Source organism: Branchiostoma belcheri, unplaced genomic scaffold (genome assembly GCF_001625305.1).
Source record: "Branchiostoma belcheri isolate BF01 breed outbred unplaced genomic scaffold, Haploidv18h27 scaffold13, whole genome shotgun sequence".
NCBI classification, from domain to species: Eukaryota; Metazoa; Chordata; class Leptocardii; order Amphioxiformes; family Branchiostomatidae; genus Branchiostoma; species Branchiostoma belcheri.
Window position 1 is genome coordinate 343,680 of NW_017802713.1, and position 13,693 is coordinate 357,372.

The 13,693-nt window shown below is 42.7% G+C and overlaps 3 protein-coding genes across 3 annotated transcripts; all 3 read right to left on the reverse strand.

Moving 5' to 3' along the window:
• Positions 1 to 2,395: 2,395 nt before the first annotated feature.
• On the reverse strand, positions 2,396 to 5,590 carry LOC109463655 (ladderlectin-like). The gene is made up of 4 exons (XM_019760509.1): positions 5,195 to 5,590; positions 4,640 to 4,810; positions 2,954 to 3,135; positions 2,396 to 2,497 (listed from the first exon to the last, which is right to left on the reverse strand). The coding sequence occupies exons 2-4, from the start codon at positions 4,755 to 4,757 to the stop codon at positions 2,396 to 2,398; spliced, it is 402 nt and encodes a 133-aa protein (XP_019616068.1). The 5' UTR covers positions 4,758 to 4,810; positions 5,195 to 5,590.
• A 172-nt stretch (positions 5,591 to 5,762) lies between these two features.
• LOC109463656 lies at positions 5,763 to 7,716 on the reverse strand. Its single transcript, XM_019760510.1, has 2 exons — positions 7,381 to 7,716; positions 5,763 to 6,206 (listed from the first exon to the last, which is right to left on the reverse strand). Exons 1-2 carry the CDS (start codon positions 7,714 to 7,716, stop codon positions 5,775 to 5,777), a joined length of 768 nt encoding a protein of 255 aa, XP_019616069.1. The 3' UTR covers positions 5,763 to 5,774.
• Positions 7,717 to 8,014: 298 nt separating this feature from the next.
• LOC109463914 (kelch-like protein 18) lies at positions 8,015 to 10,950 on the reverse strand. Its single transcript, XM_019760810.1, has one exon. The coding sequence runs from the start codon at positions 10,915 to 10,917 to the stop codon at positions 9,040 to 9,042; it is 1,878 nt and encodes a 625-aa protein (XP_019616369.1). The 5' UTR covers positions 10,918 to 10,950; the 3' UTR covers positions 8,015 to 9,039.
• Between the last annotated feature and the right edge of the window lie 2,743 nt (positions 10,951 to 13,693).

A 13,693-nucleotide genomic window follows, 5' to 3' on the forward strand; every position in this document is an offset into this window, starting at 1 on the left:
ACAGGCGCCACTAGAGCCCGAGTAGGTCCCGGCTTTTTGGGGGGGGGGGGGCATGTTCCCCCCGGAAAAATTTTTGAATTTCAACCCATGTTTTGCATGTTGAGGGGCAAATTTGGCAGCACAAATTTCGCTGGTACATCGAGATATAAATTTAAAGTCAGTAACGTTAAGGTCAGTCAGTGTAATCGAAATAAATCTAGCCTACCTTTCGTCCACGAACTTCTTCCGCGTCAATTTTATTACAAACAGGGAAACAATATTGCCAAGTTACGTCTTGTTTTCAATTAACTTCGGGGGGACATAGATATAAATGTTAAAATAGTCCTTGGTTTAAGAAAAATACCAAATTAATCCGTCAACATCCGACATATCCACGCCGAAAAGTTCGAGCGAGTTGCGAGGCGGGACCAGCGGGACCTTTGCCGACGCACGCACGCACACCTCTGGGAAGGGTGCGTTGAACGGCGAAAATCAATTTTCAAAATCTTCCGACAAGCCTTCCCTACATTTTTGATCGGTATCGTTTCGATTGCCGCGATTGACGCGATTTTAATCCATGTAATTTGGCTGTGTAGTCCAGTTTCGCCGATTCTGGCGAAACAGCTAGATTTTGAAGGGGACTTTGGGAGATTTGGGCGAATACATTATAATAATAGGGATTGATATATTGGAACGTAAAGTTCTGCCGATTCCAATGACTGATGGGACAGACGTGCTTTGAAAGTGTATAAAAACGTTGTAGAGTTAAAAGGATCTTGGAAATTTTTTTTACCTAGGCCCTCCCCCAAATTAAAATATTTTTTTCTAGGCCCTCCCCTCGGCTCAATTTTTTTCCTAGGCCCTCCCCCCCTCAGACGACCGGCCCTCCCTCCCCGGTAAATATCGTACAGTCCCCGTGACTCTTCCGCTAAAGACCAGTAGCGGACAAACAGAGACAACAGCCGGCCGCGGCCCGAGGATTTCGCAAGAAAACAAGGGGCAGTGTCGTCTACCATCACAGTGCCGCGCGCTGTATTTCTTTACTAGTACATTGTATTTGCGGCAGATTTTAGTGGAAAAATACAAAGGGTTTCAGCAAGATTTTTGGGGGGGCGACGCCCCCCCGACTTATTTTTCGGGGGGGCGGTCGCCCCCCTGCCGCCGCCACTGGGCCAAGGTAACACACAGACACTGTAGAAAGGTAAAATGTCTAGTCAGTAGATCTACCTTTCTATATATGTACTGATCTCGGTTTGACTTCTTCTATGAGGTACATGTAGTGCACCAAAATTGTATCCAGTTGCTTGAGTAACTGTTTTTTTTTTTGGCGGTACATGTAGTGGTTAATGAATATTTTTTTAAATGAGTGGGCTTTGGTGAATAGTTTCATCAAGGTGGTAAGTAGCTGAATAAAGAGACCCCTGTTACATAATCAAGAGGTTTATTCAGCCGACTTTCAATGCAACCCTTGTCACTGCTTTAAAACACTTGAACGGTTACTTACTGTCGACGTTGACGACAAAATGACTGCAGGTGTTGTCTTTATAGAGTGTTGTATCACAATTACAACACCACTATCACACCCTGTTGTCCATAAAGATAGGCATTCGTTAATGCAACCGACATTAAATTTTCTTCATTGCACGCTAATTACGTACGCAAAGACTAACACATTAAGAGCACTTTCGACGATCTATTATTCAGAATGATTACTTAAATCATTACTGTTAATATCAATGTTACACTGAGCTTGCTTAAAAGATAAGTAAACATCATCAACATCAATCAACAATTCATACTAGATATCACAATATTGTTCGTGGCTTCCTGTGCCGTCAATGTACTTAAAACACGTTACAACCAGCACTTCCTTTACTTTTGGATCCGACGCTAGACGTCAAACTAGACACTGCGTAGAACATGGAAGTTTCTTTTGTTATATTTACAATAGAAACATGGCAACTGTCTGTATTTTACTTCCTCGTTCTCCCTTCATATGAGCAGGCTATAAGATGATGGAACTAGATATATCATGAGAAGACTTCTCACTTCTTAATTTTGTTGCAATTTAACCTTTCGCACTACCATGTTAATGTTATAACGTTATTAGTTATTCATGTATACTGAGGTTATTTTAAATTGTGTGCAGGACGCAGGACAAGCTTTGTTTCTTTCCTCCTAACATCACGATTCTGTTTCTGTCTTTTTGTCTCTTTTTTATGATATCGTGTGCAAATAAACAAGTGAAATCAACAAAACAACTACGGTGCTATGCTAGAGCCGGCTTGGTCGCGGGTACATGCTGTATGTACATGTATTTCTACATGTGCTCTGAAGATGTACTCGTAACAGGCGATTCTATCCATTCCGGATCCTACTCCTCTACGCGCCTTCTTTTGTTTCCCCTGTACTAAAGTTATATTGGGCGCTTGCAAACGTACGGACAGCGGAAATCGCACTGAAAGTCGTTCCACTTTCCTCTCTTCCTCTCCTGGCAGAAAAACCAGTACCTGTAGTTCTGTTGAAAGGTCACATACCACAAAGTTATCAAAACACAATGCCTAACCTGAAAAATTTTTTAATAGGTCATCCCAAAATCAATAAAGAAATAAACTAAAATTCCACGACCTTCATTATGACTGAAGGTTATAGTAAAGGTTTTCCATACACTGACATAATCATACACACAATATATTCACACCCATGTGCAAGCACACATACACTCATACACGAACACATGCGCGCACACACACGCACACACACACGCACACACACACGCACACACACACACACACACACACGCACACAAACACACACACACACACACACACACACACACACGCACACACACACACATACATGCACACACACACACACACACACACACACACACATACACACACACACACACACACACACACACACACACACACAATGAAAAACCTTCTTGACTAGGGTAGCTATGAAGACATACCTCGGAGTACATAGCGGCACAATCCTCTCGACGGCCAACCACCGGTATGTAGTCGTTGTTTGGTTCGCCTGGAGCCCAGTTAGTGTAGTAAACTGGCGATCCATCCTTCCACTTAAGCAGACCACCTTTGTGTTTGTGCATGTCCCTGAGTCCAAGCCAGGCGGCTTCCCATCCTTTGGGGGCTGAAAAAATATATTTGTAGTGAACACACTAGCACAACATACCTGATCATTGTGATCACTTTTTAACGGTTCCATACATCCCTTTAACATTGCCCAAGTCACCAAAGCATCAAGAATTCTGTCTATAGTATCCACGCACATGTCTATCTAGTGTGGTCGTTTTTTTTTTTTCAAGTATCTCGTGTGTTCATGACAGACAGGTTTAAATGTAATGGCAGATAATGAAGAGTGCCGCCTGGCGATGTTATTTGGGTACCAGAATTGTAGTGGGACGGTTGCATGAAGAAACAGCAGCACACGACAATTAAGTCTGATAATGGTTGCTCAAATCATGAAATGCGATCAAAGCAACTAGAAACTAAGGTAACATTTGCAAAGCAAATGCATAATGTTTACCTTCACAATTGGTCTAGCCAAACAAACTACTGCTCTATTTATTGTTGCCCAAACACATTCATATACAATATGTGGTGAGCTGCCCCTCCAGGTTTGTACAAAATGTAACCCAACACCACAGGCTGTCTGCTACAATGCTAGTTACCATAAGGCCACACCAAGTAAATTTTATGGATGGCGTCCTTTGGAGACCCTAAATCTAATGCGAGAGGGCGAAAAAAAACAAGATAGGCCCTAAAAAACAAGATGCCTAGATTAGAAATATACTAAGAGACGACAAATGTTAGGACACAAATTGAATGAGGTGACACAGTGCAACAAGCAAGAGGTCATCATCAAAACAGCAATAAATCAGGTGGAACAGCAGTTGTCGTCCTGTCCTGTTTCTTTCATCACATTTTTGCAGGCCTGCAGAAACAAGGCATGTGCTCTTTACCCATTTCGCGTTACGGGTTTCACGTCAATCTAACGATTTGCGGCACTGTTGTGACTCTTTGGTCATAGTTACAGGAAGCGGAATTTCTTGTGTTTTTTTTTTCTAGGAACAGGCCAAAATCAATGCGCGCGCGGACGTCATCCATAAAATTTACTTGGTGTGGCCTAATGACAGGCGCCTGGTCCAGGTCATTGACCTTATTTGTTTGGAGAGAAGAGGAAGAACAGGAAGAAACAGGCCAAAAACAATATGTTTTCTTCTGCGAAGGTAAACATAACTATTCCAAACAGTTTATCACCATTGTTTAGTCCCACATTTTGTGAAGTGATACTAGTACATCGGTGCCAAGCTGGTAGAGTGATCGCCTTGCATTTGGTAGGTCGTGAGTTCGATCCCCGGCCGAGTCATACCAAAAACGTTAAAAAAAGGTACATACATGCTTTCTCTGCTTAGCACTCAGCAGTTGGGAAAGACTATGGGAGTTAAACACACACCACTACCAGTGGACTAGCCCCCTACTGTAGTGATTGCGCAATTGTGTGGCACAAGGGCTACTGAAGCGGAGATGGGCGCCGCCCTATGCACCATGTGGTGCGGGAAGGACTTTAACTTTTAATGTAACTAGTACATGAGACCCTCTCGATTGTGGCGAAACAGTAGTACGTTACCCACCTGTAGAGATGAGACCTTCGATGAAGCTGTTCTCTCTGCCGTCCTTGACAGAGGCGAGATTTGCACCTTTTAGACTGCATCGTAGATATGCAGTATCCCAGTTGACTTTTTCCATCATGAAGAGATAGCAGTAGTTGTTATGTTCTTTCCATGGGCTTGGACAGGGTGGGCCTGTGAAAAAATATGACAAAGGATTGTGATTTGTTTTGGTTATTCAGTTAGTATGTATTATTCAGTTATCACTCGGCTTTCCACGTTAGAATAATGATTTTGTCACAAATGTTAAGTATTTCTATGTTATTTGTATTTCATTCGAAGTTTTTACTAATGCTTAATTAAACCGGCCCCCTCGCAAACCAGCTTAATTACAAAACAAGTAGAGGGTATCAGCCAACCGAGAGTTAGATGTTCACACGACAAGGGTTAGGTGTAACACGTCGTTCGGTATAATGTAGCCAGCTGCCGCCGCGCCGCGTGCCTGCGAAGCTGGTGTGTTACGCCGAAGGGCGGTTATACCGGCTATACCGATACAGATACAGAATTCCCTGTGCTCACCTGTGATACAGCGGTATGATACCTCCAGGTACTTGTTGACATGGGGACAGGGGTCACCGAATACGTCGCTCCTCGCTGTCACTGTGCAATGCTGAAAGCCATGGCAGGCGGCCTTCACCACGGTCAGGCTGGACGTATACGTACGGCAGTCGGTGCGACAGTTGGAGCCGCAAGGACAGGAGTGGGAGGCGGACGTCCTGCCATAGGTCGCCTCCAAAATGAAGAGCGCCTTTCCGTCCGAGCAAGACAGATGTAGGGTGTAATACTCGCAGGCGGTGACTGTTTCTGTATAAACTGAGAAAGTGGTGGGAAGACAACATAAAAGAGTGGACCGGACTGAGCTTTATAGCCATGAGAGTAGCGGAAGGCAGGTCAGAATTATGGAGGATACAATGTAGTGTGACGTTTTTCACGTTCGTAATTTTGACACATGTACGTAACGTAGAATCCCATGTAGGTAATGTATCCGTGACGTTTTCCTGGCATACGTGACGTATTGACCCCAAAAACGTGACGTATAGACCCCAAAGCGTGACGTTTATTACGTCCGTAATTTTGACAAGGAAGTGATGCCATTCACCTACCACTGGTCATCACGTGCGCGGCGATGGGTGGCAAGGTCACAGCAGATGGTGGCAAGGTCACAGCAGATGGTGGCAAGGTCACAGCAGATGGTGGAGGCAAGGTCACAGCAGATGGTGGAGGCAAGGTCACAGCAGATGGTGGCAAGGTCATAGCAGATGGTAGTAAGGTCACAGCAGATGGTGGCAAGGTCACAGCAGATGGTGGCAAGGTCACAGCCGATGGTGGTGGCAAGGTCACAGCAGATGGTGGCAAGGTCACAGCAGATGGTGGGGGCAAGGTCACAGCAGATGGTGGCAAGGTCATAGCAGATGGTAGTAAGGTCACAGCAGATGGTGGCAAGGTCACAGCAGATGGTGGCAAGGTCACAGCCGATGGTGGTGGCAAGGTCACAGAAAATGGTGGCAAGGTCACAGCATATCGTAGCAAGATCACAGAAGTTTTAGGTAACGTCACAGCCGATGGTGGCAAGGTCACAGCAGATGGTGGCAAGGTCACAGAAGATGGTGGTGGCAAGGTCACAGCAGATGGTGGCAAGGTCACAGCAGATGGTGGTGGCAAGGTCACAGCAGATGAATTGGCAACGGACTCCATGTAAGAGGTAATCAACTTCAGAGTAGCTGACGTGCTTAGATTTGCCACCATCTGGACGTCATCTTGACCCTGTTTCTCCTACAAATATACGTATTGCTTTAATGCAGATGTTGCATGGTGAGTTGTATGTCATGTAAATAGACGACAACAAATAATGGATGGGATATTTCTTTCTAACTTGCTAATCAAAAGAAGACTTGTTGGCTCACCTTCATGGCGGCCATTAGTCTAGATGCCACGATTCCAGCGGTCACAACTGCCGTTATCGCCAGGAGTCCACAGCCCAGTGCCAGCCAGCAAACTTTGTCAGATTTCATCCTCGTCCACATTTTCATGGTACGTTCTAGGATTTAATTTACAAAGTGAAAATGATTTTTAAAATTAAAATTAAAATCTCTCGAAATATTGTGTTAAAATATAATGTCATGTATATAACACAGTATTGTATTCTTATATATTCGTATGACCCTGTCTATTTATTTGTCGGCATGGTGGCCTTGAAAAGGTGTACTTAGGTCCACCTGTTCCACCATGCCTTCCATGTATGTGGAAAATTGTAATAAATAAATAAATGAATAACAATCATCAGTATGCTCACCAAAAGTCAATCTGGTTCCATTCAATATTCATGTGAAACGGCATCAATGTTTTATACTATGAGCCCTGGGCTATTACATGCAGTTTTGTAATATTAGTGCTTCGTGTTGTAAAATTACAAAATACGAGGAATCAACTTAAGATACGTATACCCTGTCGTTTTCCAATCTTGCAAAGCCAGGATAGAAAATGAATCGTCCCTAACTACTTTCAGCAAGGACGTTTCACTTGTAGAATGTCCTAAGCTTGCTTTCAGAAATCATATTTATGCAATGCATGCATTGATACTTTCCAGAATCCTGCACCTCATCAGGAACGGTAATTTATCTTCTTTTGGACACTCACTGTGGTTTCATATTTGATCCAAAGTTTTTGCAACTAGACGTACCTTTAATTTTGTAACAACAGCTTACTTCCTCGGGTTTCTCGTAATCGTCGGAATCTTCTGGTTTGTCGTTGGTATCGTAGCATGACTCCGTCTTGTTGTCCGGGAACGACACTACGTGGTCTCCCGCGCGGTATGTACGGATAACTTTAGGCCCATCTTCGCCGAGCTCCAAATACGTGTGCTGATACGAACTGGCCGAAACATGAGAGCTGGCCGAAGCCCCAGAGCTGGCCGAAGCCCCAGAGCTGACCGAAGCCCCAGAACTGACCGAAGCCCCAGAACTGACCGAAGCTCCAGAATTGACCGAAGCAGCAGCTTTGTGCATGTGGTCACCAGAAGCGGCACCAACCGCTGCCCTCATGCTGACAGTGTTTACTTTCACGTGTTTAGTACTAGCTGTCCGCAACGAATATGACTCTCAGAGTGCGTGTTCACTGTGTTATAACAGCACTAGACTAATCACACAACTGATGAGTAAATGCAGAACCTATCTGACATTTACATGAAACGTAATGCAAACTCATTATATATGCCAATCGTGTTTACGTTCCAATACAAAAATGCTATGCGTGACGCACATACATGTATATTAGCGCCCAAACAGCACGTATTACGTTATTTTGATCAATATCAGATATATCATATCGTCATTGGGATTATTATACATATGTCAGTCGAACATTTTGTCGTACATTCTTATTTTGGGGCGTCACGATTGCGTGGTTGGCAGCAGGCGTATGATGTCAGTTGCATGCACATACATGATAAGGGTGTTCCAATACACACGTGTTGGTTTCTGATAGACGTTTTCATATCTTTCAGTTTGAAGACTGGCAATACATAACGTTACATTACTTGTCGAAAGTGTGATAATAATTTTCACAATTTTCACCAACTCAGATTAACTTTCATGCTAATTCCACCACAGTACTTATGATGGACGAAAAATCCAAGAATTCAATAAACCAATTCACAAACTAAAGATTTAATTCTAAATTGACCATTATACGAGCATAGCAAAAATCTACATATTTCTGTGTACATGTATCCGTACCATATATATTTGAACAATATGATTAACTTTGAAAGATATCTTGTACTGTTGTATTCTTACAGAAACTAGAATGTAAATAATCATTCATATAATGCCATATAGGTGACCTGGAAAGTATGTTGTGCGTCGTGCTCATGGCAGACTCGTTAAAGTAGAATAACACAATACACAGTTGAGCCGACATTCTTAACACGTCACCAATGCTTAGATTCAAACAGAACAGAGCCGTCTTACCAACAGATCATATACCTTTCATCTCTAGCTTGCAGTTTGATCTGATTTTGCTGTTATTGCTAGTATGCTGAAGCCTACTTTACTATACTGAATTGGACAAGGACGAAATCTAACTCTATACTAACGTCTTCTACGTAGCGCGTCAGCTGTGTGCAACATCTGTATTACTCTACGACAAAATGTAGGAATATCCACCAATAAATGTATAAATACAGTTTATAGACTCTGTCTTGTTATCCGAAAAATCTTCTCTACTGTTTACATTGTCAGGTGCTTAGGTCACAATGTTCATGGCTACTGATTTTGAATGAACGTACACTGGTAGCATTTGATGCAAATCCATACCACATTCTAGCTTAAGTCATCTCGGTAACAGGTGCTTGTTTTCATGTGTTGTTAGAGTTGAGTTTGGTTTCGCGCAAACAGTTTCAGCTTTAGAGGGTTCAACATTGCGTTGACTGCTATCGATGAGCTCCTCTGTATGTCTCTCTCCAACTCTCCTTTTTCAACCACCAGCACCTTGTCGAAAACGTTGTAGCTGTACAGGTAGATGTTGGTGAACTCTCTACGGCCCGTGACTCTACGGTCTGCACACAGGTAGATGTGATCGTTGACGGTCAGAATGCCGTCGATGTGTTGAGCGATGGGATTTTCTTCCCCTCGGATGATATGCCATTGCTGAACGTCAGGGTTGAAAACTTCGATAGAAGAGAGGCCCTTGTAAAGATGAAGGTATCCTCCCGCTACGTAGATGCGGTTGTTTATTACGGTTGAACAAGGAAGCTGGCGCCGCTCGTACATGGGCGGCCACTCTCGCCAGGCGTCGTTGTCGGGACTGTAGGCCATCACGGCGTTCGTGCTTCCCGCGCCGGGTATCTCACCGCCTAGAACACACACAACTCCGGCGAGAGACACCGAACTGTGGTCCGAGACGGTCTTAGGCATCGAGGCGACGAACGTCCACGAATCGCGCGCGATGTCGTAACATTCCACGGTGTTTAACACCTTACAGGCGCGGAGTTCCGGACTGTACGGCCCCAACCCACCTGAGGCATAGAGTTTCCCGCCAACCTCTGACAGAGAGAAACACTGTCTGGGAGTTTGCATGTGAGCGCAGCTGTCCCAACGGTTTGTGTCGGGGTTGTACCTGAACATTTCACTGCGGACGTCAGTATAGCCAGACACGCCGCCTCCCCAGAATATCACCCCGTCTGAGGTTGACACGCAGGCCGGGTGCGATGTCTCAGCGGCCGGGGGCGGGGAAATGGCGTACGCACGGCGGTCTTCGGGCTCGAAACAGTTATGCGGAACGTGGTCGGAACCCACGAACACTATCATCTCCCTGTCCTGCATGCCTTCGCGGGGGGTAGCGTTCGGCATGACGTCATCGTCGCCATGGTAACAGACCATTGGAATAGCATCGGCGTGGTTTTCACGGCTACGAAGTATAGTCTTGACTATCCGTTCTAGTTCTGTTGAACTATAGAATATTTCCTCACTCTGCACCAGGTTAGCAAGAAACTCTGGCTGCAAAAGAGGATATCTAATGTTCTTAAGGACTTCAAATGCGACGTCTTCTCTTTCCTTAAGGTGTTTAAGCCACCTTAAGGCAGCCTCGAGTACCTGCTCCTCTTGTAAGACCCACAGACCATTAGAGCTGAGTATGTCCACAACGGCTTTAGTGGGGAGAGACAAGAAACTATCAGAGCTGGAAATATCTAAGAAATACTCCCCGATAAATATCAAGGCACTGTCTCGAAGATCAGTATATTCGTACAGCTTCGCCAGTATGAACACGTCCAGACACGACTCCGTGGTGAGATGCTGTGAAATATACAGGCAACAGGCATGGCAAAGTTCCGGCATTTGGAACAGATTTGCTGCGCTCAGAATGTCTAATGTATTAGCAGTAGATAAACACACCTTCCCTGAGTACACATACTCCAGGATGTGTGCTATAGCTGGTGCAGTCACTCCATGGAGAGGTACGTCCCCCTGGTTTGTCTCTCTTAACCCAGACGTGAACATTGCATAGAAGTACGGCACGGAAGCGGCCAGGACGTTACGATGGCAGGGGAATCTCTGTCCCTGTACGTCCAGCGTCACGTCGCAAAGTTGCCCGTTTTTGTAGAGCTGCATCAGTCCCTTGGTCAGGGAGGATCCGTGGTTCTCGTTGGTGTAGTAACGTTCCTCGTCATCCTCTTCTTCTTGCTCAGGTGTGCCGAAGTTCGAGTCCAGTTCCGAGTTGAGATGTCTGCGTCTAGCAGCTGCCATCTTTACTTTTGATGTAGTCTCTGAGCACTGAGAAACAAAGTTAGATGGCATTAGATTGATTTATGAAAGCCACAGTTGTAATATAACGGTGTTATACTAGTCAATTTTTCATCAGAATAAGTTTTCTGTATTTTGTCGACGGCACATTTGTACATGATGAAATGTTGACGAGATAGCAGCACTTTGAAAAGGGGGAAGTAGCCAGCATTGATCTTATGATTAAGGAATAACGATTTGGTGTAGGTAAGGCTCGGGAATAGGGTACTAACGCAGATATACACAACTTTAAGACGAGCCAGTCAACTCAGCACAGTTTAGGGAAAGGAGAACCAAAAGACGTTTTAAAGAAGTCACTAAATGTCAGACACATTGTAAGGCGAGACAAAGTGTGACTGTACGTTATGTCTGTCTAGGTTTGGAACAAAGAGCGAGTTAAAGTAGACCTACTCTGATATTGTGTTACAACTTACCACCGTGGTACAGCACAGGTCTTAATACAGAGAATGTTTACGTTTCGTCAAAACTATCCGTTTAATGTAAATATTTCTCTGTTTATATGGCAGTCTTTAGCAACAACATGTCTTAGTAAAACTTCTGTCGTTAAGATAAAGTAAGAAAATCGCCGTAAACAAAGCAGGACCTCACCTGGTTTGAGACGGGAGACTTAGACGTCGGCGGCCATGTTTGTATAGTAGAAGTATTGGTCACGTGAGTAGGGTACGGCGGTTGATTACAACAAATCCTGGCCTAAGAAAACTCGTTTGGAAAACGACAAACTCTTAGCAGTACTTGTAAAAGAATGTCTTCTGAGGGTCTTTAACACAAGAAAGACTTAAAGCTTGTTGTTATTCGTAAAATCAGACAGCTTTAAACTCATTAGCCACTTGCCATTATGTTTTGTTTTGGGCAACGCCTCAGAGGAGTATCAAAACAGGTTGTTTTGGGGTGAAAGGTCATCATTCATAATATGACCAATAGTGACCCTCTAACCCATTTTTATAGCTCTATTGAAATCTACTGTCCTATAATGCATAAGTAACTGTTGTGCAATCAACTTGATAGACTTTAAAAATGGTCATACATTTCAGGTGTGCATGTAGCATATTAAATACCTTAAGTCAGCAACACACTGACAAATCTGTAGTCAACATGCAGGTATTCATCCTAAAACTATTCATTGATACGTGAATGAGTCATTGAAGAAATGTCGTGGATGCTACCTGAAACGTCTGACCATTTTAAAAATCTGTCCAGTTGCCTGAGAAACTATTACTTTGGTATCTTACTTTATACATTGATGTCTAACCTTCATCAACATACCATTTAACCTTTCACCCATTTTTGCATTAAGTTTCAACAGTATTAAAGTTACGGCCAAGTAGACAAAAAAAGGTAGTGCAGATCAAAAGATTCCTTTTTTTTCATATAATCAACATCTCATGAGTAACACATTACAATTGCAAAAGAAAAATCTCTCTACCTTACATCAACATATCACAAAATGTTCCATCCATTTCACATATGGCGTCATACAAGGATTTCTATCTACAACTTTACATGCACAAATGCAGATATCTCTATATTTACACAATATGTACAAGTTTGTTGTTTAGAAAGAATGTTGTTGATCGTTTACCCTTTGCATCATTTTTTGTTGCACAATTTCACTTCTGTACTAATAAGATACAACAAACAGTAACTGTTATAAGTGGAACACGTTATCAATGAAGTAAAGACAATTTAATAGCTGTACAAGTTGAACTGTAGTAGTCTTCCTATCTTCAAGGGGTACCCTTAAGTAATGAAGTAGTTTTTTCACAGTAAAATGAACCTTAAGTAAGTCGGTAAGAAATATGTGGCACTCATGCTTAAGTAAGCCCTGATTTTTGCCTATTAACAAAATAATCATTGATATGTACAATCATTGCTAAAACCTTACAATTTGAATAAAATCTTTAAAATTTTCCATGATGAAATTTGGTGTCAACCAAAACACAAATGCACTAGATTCTGTTACATGATCAAGTTATCTGCCTCATAAGCTTGAGCACTGAAACTTATAATTATAGTGTACAGCATTACTGATGGCGCTTTCACAAAGAGAATAGTACTACTTATTAATAGACAATGTTTCTTACTGTCTTTACCTTAAGTACACATTATTTTCTCCAGTGTTGATTTACTAGAATATGGCTCAAAACTGATTAAAAATTAAATGCAAAAACTTCTGATCTCATTGCACTATTACATAATCTTACTGTGCTTTATCAAAATAATTTTGAAAAATCGTACATTACTGTCAGTGTAGACAAAATCATATCAACAGATAGCAGGTCATTTTGTCTGGTGATTTTTCAGGTCATGTCAAATGAATCTCATTGGTAAATACTAAAAGTTAAACTGATTGTACTTAACATTTGTGCAATATATTGCTGTGAAATGATCCTTGCGTTGCACTAATACTTTTTCTGCCATCATTGAGTTATCAAATTTCTTTAAAAAGTGAAAAAAAGGCATTATTCCTACCAGCAAAAATGGTCATGATTCAAAGAAAAGCAAATGGTATCAGAAAATGATTTCGACACTTGAAAATTTACCAGGAGGTACATATTACGTACTAGTGGTTTTGAAACATAGCATCTACAAAATTACACAATGGCAACATCCTCTGAAGGTATGTCCTGTGATAAAAAGTATAATACAAACCAAAGACTGTCCTATTCAAAGGTCCTTGCGATACATCTAACAACATGCTGCGTTGCTGGTGCTGTTTTCC

Bases quoted from the DNA above. Each gene is read 5' to 3' on its own strand.
- LOC109463655 (XM_019760509.1), bottom strand. From the start codon at position 4,757: ATGATGGAAAAAGTCAACTGGGATACTGCATATCTACGATGCAGTCTA. The intron at 3,136-4,639 runs GTGGGTAACGTA...ATATTTTTTCAG, and splicing joins CGAAGGTCTCATCTCTACAG to CCCCCAAAGGATGGGAAGCC. The intron at 2,498-2,953 runs GTATGTCTTCAT...ACCTTTCAACAG, and splicing joins GTGCCGCTATGTACTCCGAG to AACTACAGGTACTGGTTTTT.
- LOC109463656 (XM_019760510.1), bottom strand. From the start codon at position 7,716: ATGAGGGCAGCGGTTGGTGCCGCTTCTGGTGACCACATGCACAAAGCT. The intron at 6,207-7,380 runs GTAAGCTGTTGT...AACTTCTGTGAT, and splicing joins ATTACGAGAAACCCGAGGAA to CTTGCTACGATATGCTGTGA.
- LOC109463914 (XM_019760810.1), bottom strand. From the start codon at position 10,917: ATGGCAGCTGCTAGACGCAGACATCTCAACTCGGAACTGGACTCGAAC.